We start from the raw sequence: 13,426 nt of genomic DNA, 5'->3' as shown, positions 1-13,426 counted from the left end.
GAGTTCCGGAGATAGCCGAGCCCTGTCCTCAGCTATCTCTAGAACTTCCTCAGAAATGAATGAAGTGGCCACGCTGCAGAGGGTACGGGGCCCTTGTTCTTGTGATCTGTGGAGGTCTAACCAGAATACCCCTTTAATAAATACAAGGCACTTACTAATGCATTGTGATTGTCCATATTGCCTCCTTTGCTGGCTTGATTCATTTTTCCATCACATTATACACTGCTTGTATCCAGGAGATACGACCACCCTGCAATCCAGCAGCGGTGGTTGTGCATTCACCCAATAGGAAAAAGTGCCTCCCTGTTGGCCGGGAGCGCACATAGACCGGCACTTTTTTTTTTTTCCTAGACTGCGCAAGCATGGCCTCTGCTGATGGATTGCAGGGTGGTGGTAACTCCTGTATACAAGTAGTGCATATAATGGGATGGAAAAATGAATCCAGCGAGCAAAGGAGGCAATATGGACAATCGCAATACATTAGTAAGTGCCTTGTATCAACTTTCTCTACGTGATAAATGTGCAGAAGTGAGAAAGCCCCTTTTTAAAGGGGTTTTCCGAGACTTTATAACTGATGACCTATCCCCAGGATATGATTTTTGGGGGTTCGACACCCGGGACCCCCTGTCGATCAGCTGTTTGAGAAGGCTGCAGCTCTCGCAGTAGCACCGTGGCCTTCTCTCAGCTTTGCCTAGGTCATGTGCTATTACGGTTATCGGTCACATGACCCTGGCGCATGTCAGTCATATAGAACTAAATGGGGAGTTGTGCATAGTGAGCAGGGAGAAGTCCACATAGGAGCGCCGGTGCCTTCTCAAACAGCTGATCGGCGGGTATAGGTCATCAGTTTTTAAATCTTGGAAAACTGTCATCATGGAAGACACACATGCAGTAAAAAAATAAAAAAAAAATGTGTCACATTTCCAGCTCTAGAAAATCTTAAGACTCATGCAAAGAAATTAGCGCATTACATCTAAAGCATGCAGTGGTTTATACAACTTGTTTTCCCACCATGTGCATTGAAAGCTGACCAACAGGGTGTGAGCGGTGCTGTGGCCCCTGCCAATGGCCCCCTGTGCCGCTTCCATGTCATATTGCAACGCATTTTCCTGCCTTGTTGACTGAATCTGAATCTCTTAATCAGGTGGCCAAAGATGTCTCTGTGCGTCTTCATAATGAGCTGGAAGCTGTGGAGAAGAAGCGGATAAAGGTGGAGGAGGAAAACGAGGAGCTGCGCCAGCGCCTGATAGAGACAGACCTCGCCAAACAAGTCCTGCAGAATGAGATGGACAAGGTGAAGGAGGTACAGATCAGAGCAGACCCCCGAGATCTCCTGGCATCTCTTAGTACATACTTGCATTCTCCTGTATTTTTGAATCACCTGTTAAAGGGGTCTTCACATCTGGAACATTGATCGCATATCGCAAGCAAACGCAATCATTGTCAGATAGATGCTGGTCTCACGTCTGGGACCTGCACCTATCTCCAGAACGAGGGCCCCAAACTGAACACAGAGCAGCCATGCGTGCACAACCACCCTCCGTTCACTGCAATGGGAGTTCCGAAAATAGGTGAGTGAGCGCGCTCGGCTATTTCCGATATTCCCATAGAGTTGAATAGGGAGGTGGCCGTGCTTACGCTGTGCGCTCTCCATTAGTTTCTATGGGACTTCTGAAAACATCTGAGCACACTCGCTCGCCTATTTTTGGAACTCCCATTTGAATGGAGAGTCCACTGTGCATGCTCTCCTTCACTTTGGGGACCTCGTTCTTTAGATGGGAGCGGGTAATAGAGGTGGGACCGGCATCTTTCTGACATTGATGGCATATCCTAGCAATATGCCATCAATGACCCACATAGGTCAACCCCTTTTAATACAGCCATGTTGTCCTGTTGCTTTATTATTCATCCTGGAAACGTGTAAATTGGCAGCTGGGCTTTGTCAGTAAGGCATGTCAGACCCTTGTCAGTTTGTAGGGACACTCTAATGACAAGTGGACAGTAGCTACCAGTTGTTATTCATTCATAATTTCCAAGTAGAATAACAGAGGAACCGCACAGCACAGTAAAATACTCCAGTACTGGTATTTCTTTGGCAATACATGTATTTAATAAAGCAGACAGGACAGATTCCTTTTTATGCGGTTTTGTAAAAATAACGATGATTGTTACTCTTGGGTATATCCTTATTGGCAAGTGGCAGTCTTCAGATCTGACTGGACTTACAAGGATCACATTGCAGTCCGGAGAGAAGAAAAAAAGTCAGGATTGCGTCCAGGCAGGCATGCTGTTACTATCAACCCGGTGTCCGTCTGTCCGTCCTCTCTGTGAAAGTTTGGTTTTAAGCTTAAAGGGATTCTGTCACCTCCCCTAACCCAAAAAACGATTTTAAAGCAGCCATGAAGCACAGCTTACCTGGATTAGGCTGTGCTCTTTTATCTTGTAATCCGTCCAGCAGTTACTGCAAAAAACAACTTTTATTGATATGCAAATAAGTCCTGAATGTGCCCAGAGGGGCGTTTTGTTCTTCTTAGTGAGCCCAGTACCGCCCCTCTTACAGTGCCCAGCCCGCCTTCCTTGTACTGTCTAACCGCCGCCCCCAGCCTGCCACAGCCTCTCCTGCCTCTCCTCCCCCTCCCTCACGCCGAACGAAGTCTCGCACAGGCGCAGTACCCACTTTTTTTGAAAAAAATAAATAAAAATATATATATATATATATATATATATATATATATATATATATATATATATATATATATATATATATTTTTTTTTAGCCCAAAATGAGTAAAATGCTAATATATATATATATATATATATACATGCCCCCAAAGGTGTCCATAGCCTGAGTAATTTAAGAGGGACTAGTTGCTAGGCACATTTGTGACAACCCCTTGTTAGTGCTGTTTCCATAGCACGCAGCCTGTGTGAAAGGAGTTGGATGTTGAGCTCCAAGGTAGTGCAGTCGGCAGAAGTGAAAAGCGGCGCTGCAGCCTTGCCCATGTAATTCACACGACCGTATGAATGGGTCAGCATCCGTTCCGAAATTTGGTAGAAAAAGAATAGGCATTTTCTATGTAGCACCATGTGTGGTCTGCAAAATGCAGAAAGCATGCGGCCGGTATCCGTGTTTTTGCGGATTAGCAATTTGCAGACCGCAAAACACTTAGTCGTGTGAATGTAGCCTAAAATGAACTATTCTAAGGTGTTTTAGGTTTTTAAGTTGTGCCTAGATTCTAGATTTAAACCTCTCCCCTATCCACAGCTCTCTGCTTTGTCCGTCAGTCCCATAGAGAATGGCTGCTGCATCATTCATAGGTGGTCAGAATCGCCCACCAAGCACTTTATCTCCATGGCACAACCACTTCAAGTGAACTTTTTTTTAAATTCTTCTTTTTAATCAACGTACTGCTTTGTAATTATATATACGGTAGTTGCCTCCAACGCATTTCTGGTTTCCGACTACTATAGTGTCTGTATGTCCTAAACGACTTGGAGACAGATGGAGATGATATAACGGATCCGTATCCGATCACATGCCCATTCCATACAGTGCAATCACATGGCTTTACTTCCAGGACTTTGCTCGCAGCAGCCGCTGGTAACGTAGATTTGACAGGGTTGTTCTTCTTGGCTGAATGTACGGGTTTGAACAGAAAAAAAAAAAAAAAGAAAGGGGGGGAGGGGGGAACGAAGGATTAGATCATAAGCAGCTGGAAGTTCTCTCCAGCGGTTCCTGTTGAAATATGCAGAACTGCCCCGAGTTCAGAAATACACAAAGAGCGCTTTCAAAAAATGCTCCATGTTCGTAATGTGGCAGAAGGCCAAGCGTAGCGAGGCCGTCAGAGACCGGCAAGGCGTTTAGCAGTTATATCGTTGCCATTTTAGGAAGCCGGGGTGGGTACCATAAATTGCCTGCTATGTTTTATAGTAGTAAGACTTGTGGTCTGATCCCAGAGGGGAACATGATGAAAGTAGTTCTCGTTAACCCCTTTTGGGCCAAGCCAAAGGACCACCAGTATGCTTTCTCTTTGTTTTCTTTTCGTCTAGGCAATTTTGTGAATTCATGCCAGCTTAAGAGAAAAAGTACCGTCAGTAGCTATGCTATTTCCTGGGCATTTGTCTGGGCATGCAGTTGGTTACGTCCTCAGGTGCCCGGAGTTTGCTTCGACTAGACTAGGGATCGTGTCTAGGTATACTGCCCAGTGGTCGGGCAGATTATAAGGAATGTCCGTTACTACGAATACAAATTCCCCATAATCGGCCCATGTAAACATGCTGCCGATCACATTGTGAACTAGCAAAGCAGCCATTTATGGGGTGCATTACATCATTGATACAGCACATTAAATCATAATTTCTGGGCAGCAGGTTGTACTGTGTGAACAGAGGCCTCCCGATACAGTGGAGGTGATTGCTGCATGTAAATCCAGCTTTTTCCTCCACCGACGAGCAGGCAATTATCGGGAAGGAAAGGTCCCTTCCCGATAATTGCCTGCTCATTAATGCAGTGTAAACGCACCTTAAAGGGGTTATGCCATGGTTGAAGTACAAATAAAAATCGTCCGTCATATACACTGTAGTACGTGACAATACCTTTCTAACAAAGCTAGAACCAACCCTGTGCCTCACATGGGTCCAGAGATCTTCACATTCACTGCTCCAATTGCTCTGCTAGATTATCTTCAGCCTGGCATCTTAGGGAGGCGTGTCCTTTCTGCCTCCATTCAACACCACAAAGCCTATACGTCTGGACAGAAAGCTGGAAACCGTGGATCACCTCACAGCTGCAAGCCTGGCCACCTGGGGCCAGCACCTAGTCCCATGTCGCTGTGGAAAAGGAGAGACGGGACAACCCCTTTAACCCTGATCCTGAATTGTGTCTGAAATAGGGTACGGATGTGATGGGAAATAGTCATTCTGGTTCCATGCCAAATCCACAGCCAAATTTGCATGTTTCACTTGCAGGTTTTTCTCATTGATTTAACCCTATGCACTGCATTGGATGTCCATGGTGAAAATGCATAAATTGACATACTGCAAATGTAAAGGCTATGAGCACCTTTTTGGGGGCATTTTTTATTATTGCCTTCTAATCATTTTGGACTAAAAATCTTAAATTTTTTTTATATGGTCTTTTTATTAAAAAATGTCAACAATTTTCAAGCTTACATTTGAAGCCTAGCGGGGCTCTCTGCTTCACACTGAATCTGGCTGGATCTGTAGCCCTCATCTCTGTACTGGTCCATTTCATAAGAAGAATTTTGCTTAAATGAGTGTTTATGAGCTGTCAGACGTTCAGAGATGAGGGCTACAGAGCAGTTCTCTGGTGGATTCAATGTAAAGCAGAGCCTGCAGTTTTTTTTCCAAAATACACACAAATGGAAAGCTGTAGGGGGGGGGGAATTGTTGAAAAAAAAGATTTTTGGCTTCAAATAACGCAACAAAAATCATCATAAAAAAAATGTTGCCCCAGTGATGTCCACAGCCTATAAAATCCTCTTCTACATGTCAATTTTCATGCGGATATTTTTGACGCAGCATGTGTATGATATCTGTACATCTGGATGGGAGGATTTCAGCTTTGTATGGATTTCGGTATAAGGTGGCTGCTTCCTTTATCATAGTTCAGCAAGGTTTTGTCTTGGTTGGTGGCCTGGCAGAGTCAGCAGAACAGACCCTTCTGCTTTTGCCTCTGGCATGGAGATACACCACTTCCATTCAGATAACCAGAATCCATTTTCATTTCTGCTGGCGCAGCGATATCCAGGGCTACATATTGGCCGCAGCGTCGCTCTGTGCCTCGGAGTAACATGTCTGACACTTGCTGTCTTCTTTCATACCATCCGGGCATGTTAGGGTGACAGCAGGAGATGCACGGATCAGAAGGCGAGTGGCCTGGTGGCCTTGAGACATGCACCCGGGTGAGAGCAGATGGCTGCTTTGTGAGATTTCCAGAGATAAATCATCGCCCGCTCCGGGATATGGAGCTAAGAGGGTTTTCTATATTCACGTGTGGCTTCCCACTTCTCTCATGTAAATCAGGTTTCTGTGGGGGGTTGTCCATTCTAACATGTTGGGGGTTAAACAGATGACACTGCCGGGGGGAGATTACAACAACAATCCTTGTCAGTAGGAGTCGGTCTCCTAAACCATGCCGGGGACTAATGCGTATATGCCATGTAATCGTGTATACCGCAAGCCGTGCCTGTTTCCTGTCGCAGTTCATCGATTGTATATAGTGTGTATACATATGACACCAGCACTGCTTACCCTGCGTCACGTCTGGGCGACGCCATTAATGCAATGGCTGCCTATGGTGGTGTCTGAAATAGAAGATCTTCAGCTGAACCTCCAGGACTGTGCGGCAGTGTACGGCGGTCCTCCAGTTTGTAAGGATGGGGTAGTCCATCTCTAAAAGCACTCCGTACTGCCACAATCTGAACTGAACAAGGTGAATATATTATGGCTACATGGGATAAGCGGCATTTGATGTGTCTGGCTGCCCCTTATCTACCTATCTCATACATCCACACATTACTCAAAATACAGCGGAAAAGTTCTCTGTGGATTTTGCTGCAAGTAGATTTTTTTGAAGAAATGGCTGCGGGTTTACTCTCCATTGCAAAGGGTTAATTCCCCTGGGGCGATATTGAGTATAAGTTGACATGCTACAGGTTTCAAATCCCCTGTATGGCTACCTCTACCAAATGTAATGATGCCTTTCAATTAGCGATCCGTTTCTGCATCCTGGAGAAAAAAAGTCCTTTTTATCCATATGCAAATGAGCAGTCAAGTGCACCGAGCCTAAGTCCCTCTGCACCCTTGCTCCTGCTTCCTCTGCCAACCCCTCCCTCGCCTTGCTTTACAGGGCCAGGTTCCAGCATAGTCGTCTCTCTGTCCCTATCAATCAAGGAGGAGGAGAGGCTGGCAGAAGGAGGAGGAGCAAGGGTGCACAGAGTGGCTTCGGCCCGCCTTTTGTGCACTTGACTGCTCATTTGCATGTGGATTAAAAATACTCTATTTTCTCCAGAATGACCGGGACCAAGAGATGACTATGCAAGAACCTGGCCCTGTCCTTCAAGAAGGAGAGGGAGGGGCTGGCAGAGGAAGCAGGAGGGGCAAGGGTGCACAGAGTGGATTAGACCCTCCCTCAGTGCACTTAACTGCTCATTTGCATATAGATTAAAAGTAAATTTTCAGTATAACGAAGTAACAGATCTCAATGTGAAAGGTATCATTCAGCTGAGCTAGCCCTACAAGACTTTGAAGAAATACTGGCTTAGTTGCCTATAGCAACCAATCAGATTCTACCTTTTATGTTTCAGAGCTCCTTTGGAAAATGAAAGGTGGAATCTGATTGGTTGCTATGGGCAACTAAGCCAGTTATACTTTACACCAGTTTGATAAATCTCCCCCATTGTGCCTGGTTTAGCCATGTATTTCCTGGTGCTCATCCACTTTGCTGGTACTGTGTGGATTTTCAGCGTTTCAGTCAGGCGTGGACGTACCCATATAGTACAATGTAAATCCTGCCTTTCAGCATATGTGCAGTATCCTTGCCTCCAGGGGGCAGAAATCCTCCTTCATGAGGGGACAGCTGGGCCATGTGCTCACCGTGTGAAGGAGGGCGAGCGGGCAGCGAGTAGGGCACTGAGTGACATGTGATCTCCGTGCTATTTGAGGCCACCAGACCCTTATCTGACCGCATAGCAGTCTGACATGGCACGCCCGGCGTTTTCAGGACGGTCTTTTGTTTCTAGAGAAATATTGGCTAGGGCTGGCAGATTCAGAAGTTATTTATAAGAAATGGCGCTGATTACCGGTAACTGCCGCTAATAAGAGAAAGCCATTAAAAAATAATAATTTTCTAAATCTGTATTGCATATGTATGTGACAGGAGTTTCTTTTTAATGTATAATTCATCTCGCAGTTTTTGTAAGCTTGTCCTTTGGCGGTTTTATTTAATATTGGCCCAGAAAAGCAGCTCGTTAATTAACAGGACGAGCTGAATTAATTTGCTTTTAACACCTTCAAGTGCTTCAATCAGTTGGTGTTAGTTTCTCAGATTTCTGTATGCGGTCTTAAAGGAAATGTGTCGCCAAAATTGTTTTTCTGCCAGTTATAACCAGATAGTAACGCACGTTTTTTTTGTTTGTTTTTTAAATCAGTTTTTATTTTTGGATTTCAAATATATATATTTTTTTTATTCCATTTCCTGGACATGATTGCCGGGGCAGCCATCTTGCCTGAGCTGCTGTTAAAGGGCATCTGTCAGCAGATTTGTACCTATGACACTGGCTGACCTGTTACATGTGCGCTTAGCAGCGGGAAGCATCTGTGTTGGTCCCATGTTCATATGTGCCCTCAGTACTGTTTTAATATATGCAAATATTTAGACGTTTAACTATGTTAATGAGCCTCTAGGGGCGTTGCCATTACACCTAGAGGCTCAGCTCTCTCTGCAACTGCTGTGCCCTCTGCACTTTGACAGGGCCAGGCAGTATAAAAATGATCAAGTTTTTCTCTGCCTGGTCCTGTCAATCAAAGTGCAGAGGGCACGGCGGTTGCAGAGAGAGCAGAGCCTCTAGGTGTAATGGTAACGCCCCCGTTGCTCCTAGAGGTTCATTTGCATATGTTAAAACATCATTTTTCTCAGCAATGCCGGCACATATGAACATGGGAATGACACAGATGCCTCCAGCTACCAAGCTCACATGTACATGTAACAGGTCAGCCAGTGTCATGGGTACAAATCTGCTGACAGATGCCCTTTTAAACGTATTCAGAGAATTGCTTTACGGCAGCCACATGGGCCATAGACACAATGGTCTGGAGGGGAGCCTATTGACTTCAATGGGAGAGTTTTCTTGGCATGCTCTGTAACCTGTGCAGAGGTCAGGAGGGAGTAGATAAGCTGTGATATCTGTGTTCTCTATATACAGAGATGATATCTGTCATTGTAATCCCTCCTGTAATGATAAGCAGATAACTGCAGTGAAGTGATCTGTACAGACCACAAAATGACACCTATAAGGCATAGTGGCCAGTGTGAAAACTGCAGGATTTTATGGTAATTGAAATATATTGACATGGAAAATTAAAAATAATCATCAAAAATTATTTAAAACTACGTTCAACATAAATACATGATTTACATAATATGTAATTTTATCATGACACATTCCCTTTTTAAAAGTGTCGACGAGATCTGATGCAATGACGTACGCCCGCTCCAGTACTGACCTGGGTCCAGAGAAACTAGCAGTACCTGCCTAGGGAGATGGGATTTTCATATACAGTATGAAAGGAGTCATCAACTCCTTGCACTCTTGCAAAAACTACAACTCCCATCATGCTCCATTTACTTCTGTGGGAGTTTCAAGAACAACTGAGCAAGTGTGCATGCTGGGAGCTGTAGTTTCACAACGGCTGGAGTGCTAGAGGTTGCTGACGCCTGCACTATATTGTCTCCTTGGATATAATCTGTTATCGGTGGCAGGAGTTTTGTGAGGGAATCTCCGATTCCATGAATCCATATCTCCAGCTTCTGTATATAAACAGTCGTCCTCTCATTCTGGGAGCGCATGTAATATCTCGTCACTTTGTGCCACTAATTCCATGCAAATTCACACTATAGCCCCATGATTTTAGAAATAGGTACGTCTGTGTATAGAAAGAAGCTAGAAGCAATTGGCTCAAGCAGTGTATGTACCTAATGTATATTGATAACGTATGTATAACTCATTCCCTTCTCTGCACACTCAGCTGAAATTTCATGCATTTTGTATTTGCAGAATTCGTTAAAAAGGAGAAGATCGGGCAAATTGGACAAGAAGCCATCCCCTCAGGTAAGACTCGGCAGGGTCCAGTTGAACTACCGCCATTCCTGTGCATTGTGGAGTCATAGAATGCACCCCTGACGCATGCGCTGTGCCAGAGCCCCTTCCTGTGTAATATGATGACCAGAACTGGTCAGCGGTATGTATAGTGGTGTCAAACGGAACATATGTGAAATATTATAGACAGTGCGTCTGTGTAGCAGTCTTACCGTTAACTTGTGATGCCAGTGTCTCATATCCACAAGACTTCTGTAGTGCCATCTGTCCCTGGACTGGTGCTACATACAGTGGTTGTCAGCCTCCAGCCCTAAGGCCCTATTGCACCTGAAGATAATCGTTGATATTATCGCTAACCAGCATTCGTATGAATGCTGGTTAGCGATGATCTGGCAGTATAATACTGCCACCGATAAACGAGAAAACCCTCGTTCATCTGGTAACTGGAATCTTTTAGCAGGTTTAACAATCGTTTGTCGTCGGCCGATCATGCCATGATCACCATCTACTGCTGGCAAACAGTGATTCAGTATGGGGACAAGCCATGGCATTAGCGATTGCTCCACCCTATACTGCGGAGGAGATTGCTGCATGTGATCGCATCGGTCTCCTCCGCTGATGAGCAGACGATTGCCGAGACGGAACGCTTCCCTCCCGACAATCGCCTGCTTCATCTGCAGGTGTAATAGGACCCTTAGACCTTATGTACAGCACTGTGAAAAGCCCCTGATAACACTGGTGAATAGTGGAGAGCATCAATAGGGCAGATTTACTAATTCTGTCTAAACTTGGACCACGCCCTCTAAAGATGGGCCACATTGCAGTGGCTCAGGCTGGACGATCATTTGAATGCATCTTGCTAGGAGTGGACACTTTCATCTAACTTTACACCTCCTATTGGTTGTCTCTACTAAATTTGATGCACTTTTGCTGCATTTAAAGCCCCACCCCTTCCCTCTAAGTCACACCCCTTCCCTCTAAGCCACACCTCTTGCCTAGTAAGTGTCTAAAACGCATAATTGAGGCAGAATTCTAGTTTGGTAATCTCTTGCAATGTTTTTAGCTGATTTTGAAGACCACCTGAAAGGGCCTTTTACATGGACCAGTGATCAGAAAGCAATGTTCGCTCGGCTGGCTAATTGCCAACTTGTTTAAACACTGCCTCGCTGATCAGCCGACCCAAACGGGCAAGCACCCATTTGTCAGATGATCGGATGATTTATGCCTGCTGTCCAAGGACGTAAATGGGGGATGTGCTTTCAACATAATGTAAGGGGGAAGAACAATTGAACTTATGATCGTTTGTCCCCCATAGTTTTGACTGGCCCTTTTTAAAAACTGAAACGCCGATCCACTTGTTTTATCGCTTGCATCGTGCCACGTAAAAGACTGTGTTCTGATTGGCAGCGGGCAATATTTAGGTGTTTTGTTTGGTGTAGCACTGAATAAAGTGCAGCCCTTCCTGATCTGGGACTTTTTAGGTGCCATGTCTTGGCACACTGCCACCAGCCTGATGGATTGCACGCTCTTGTTTTCAGCCATACCTATAACAGCTGGGTGACTTCTGCTGCAAAAAGGAACAAGAAGGCTTCTACGGTAGACTTGGGGCAATGTGCTGCTAGACTATTCTGGGACTAATTAAAAAATGTCTTCCCTTTTCTCATTACATTTTCTTGTTGCTTGTTTGAATATATTCATTAATGCCAGATCATTAGTATTCTACTCCCACGTTCCAATCTACATCTCAATGGGGCTTTGATTTGGGCTTCTGCCTTCGTTAAGTATAAAGGGGGGCCTTTGAAACGCTTTCCCTTGATTACAGTGTAAAGGCATCTGAGAAGGATTTAATTTCCAGGGGGTGGGGGCTGGGCAATGGCAGACAAATGCTATTCTGTTCAGTGCAGTGGTATGGCAGACTACTGACAGAGAGGAAGCTGTGTGCAGCGCACAGACCCGCAGTCAGCCACAGCGAGCCGCGCTCATAATATTTGTACAGTACAAGTTGGGACAAAAGGCCGCTACATCTGTGTTTTTCTTTAAGAGCGAGCTCTAGTGGCAGGCACACTTACCACAATGCCATGTTGTCTTGGGTTTCACTTTTGCATGATTTTCCTAGCCACCTGGAGCTTATTAGCGGAATCTGAATCCAGGGCTCATTAGCGGTAGGCGCGGCGGCCGGTTGGGATGCGAGCCAAAACCGCGCTGCCATATTTGATATTGATATTACCTGGTTATTGTTAATGGCCCAGTTTTGTTATTAGATATACACATCCTGGTGTCCCATAGCAATAACTAAATGATTGACAGTCGGTTTTTAAGATGTTTGAAATCCACTGTCGCCACCTCACGTTCTGCATCTCGACCACATGCCGGCCGTCCCATTTGGTTCTACCCTTACAGAGGAGAGGTTTATCATGGCTGAGGTTTCAAAATGTGGTGAACTGAACACTGGCTTTAGATTTGTCTCTGTGCCCGGACGTAGTGTGAAAAGTGCTGCTCAGACATGTATATAGTAAGCCCATACATTTGCATATACCCTACACTGCAATGCACTTTATGTATGTTGCGTTTTTTTTTATTTTATTTTTCTTTCTTTTTTCTTGTTTTGTTAGTGCATTGAAAATCTCCCACTCTGGCGGGTCTGACCTATCCATACCTAACCATATATTTAAAGAGGTTTTCATATTGATGGCCTATCCTCAGGACAGGTCATCGATATGAGATCGGCAGGGATTCCCGATCAGCTGTTTGAGGAGGCCAGGGAGCTCCAGTGAGTGCCGCAGCTTACCAAGCACAGCACTGTAGATTGTATAGTGGCTGTGCTTGGTATTGCAGCTCGACTACCATTCACTTGAATATGGGACTAAGTTGCGCCTAGGCCATGTAATCAATGAACGTGACACCACATCGCTCATGAAGCACTGCAGCCTCTTCATACAGCAGTGAGACTGGCGCCCCGCCAATCTTATAGTGATGACCTAGGATTGGCCATCAATATGAAAATCCCGGAGAACCCCTTTAAATAGATTGTCCCAAACCTGGGCCCCATAGAGTTTGAATGGAGCAGCAGTGCACAGGCTCAACCGCTGCTCCGTTCAATTGGGAAACATTGGACCCCCATTCTCGTGGTCAGAGCCCCACTAATCGGATAATTATCTTGTATCCTGTGGATATTTTTATAAGTTGGGACACAAAAAAAGTCCCAGTAGAAATAGCGGATTGCCTGGGGATCCTGAAGCTGGGCTTGCTTTGTGTTTGAAGAACACTTTCTAGGTGTAAATTGACTCTTCATTTGCATGTTTTTATAGCAACCCATGACCTTGATGTTGCAGTCATGGGGCCATGTCCACTAGAGCAGGGATGGCCAACCTAAAGGCTCTCCAGCTGTTGCAAAACTACAACTCCCAGCATGCCCAGACTACCTACAGCTGTTAGTCTACGGAAGTTGTAGTTTTACAACAGCTGGAGAGCCGCAGGTTGGCCAAGCCTGCACTAGAGCATGAAGATTTGTGGCTATATGTTTGATGTCCAGAAGACGTAGCTCTTTTCTTGTCCCTATAACTTATCTCTCTCCAGAATTTCCTGTT

General features: G+C 45.2%; 1 protein-coding gene across 3 annotated transcripts in view; it reads left to right on the top strand.

The window, feature by feature from the left end:
• The window catches only part of SOGA1 (suppressor of glucose, autophagy associated 1), a 76,322-nt gene that overhangs the window by 16,522 nt on the left and 46,374 nt on the right, over positions 1-13,426 (top strand). For 2 of the 3 annotated variants that reach the window (XM_044300019.1, XM_044300018.1), the window contains exons 3-4: positions 1,145-1,303; positions 9,798-9,851. In XM_044300019.1, the coding sequence (XP_044155954.1) occupies positions 1,145-1,303; positions 9,798-9,851 (213 nt within the window). The remainder of the gene's footprint in view (positions 1-1,144; positions 1,304-9,797; positions 9,852-13,426) is intronic. The other variant, XM_044300020.1, reaches the window with a different exon arrangement.

Source organism: Bufo gargarizans, chromosome 6, assembly GCF_014858855.1.
Source record: "Bufo gargarizans isolate SCDJY-AF-19 chromosome 6, ASM1485885v1, whole genome shotgun sequence".
In the NCBI taxonomy this organism is placed as follows: Eukaryota; Metazoa; Chordata; class Amphibia; order Anura; family Bufonidae; genus Bufo; species Bufo gargarizans.
This window is presented reverse-complemented; position numbering and strand designations above follow the sequence as displayed.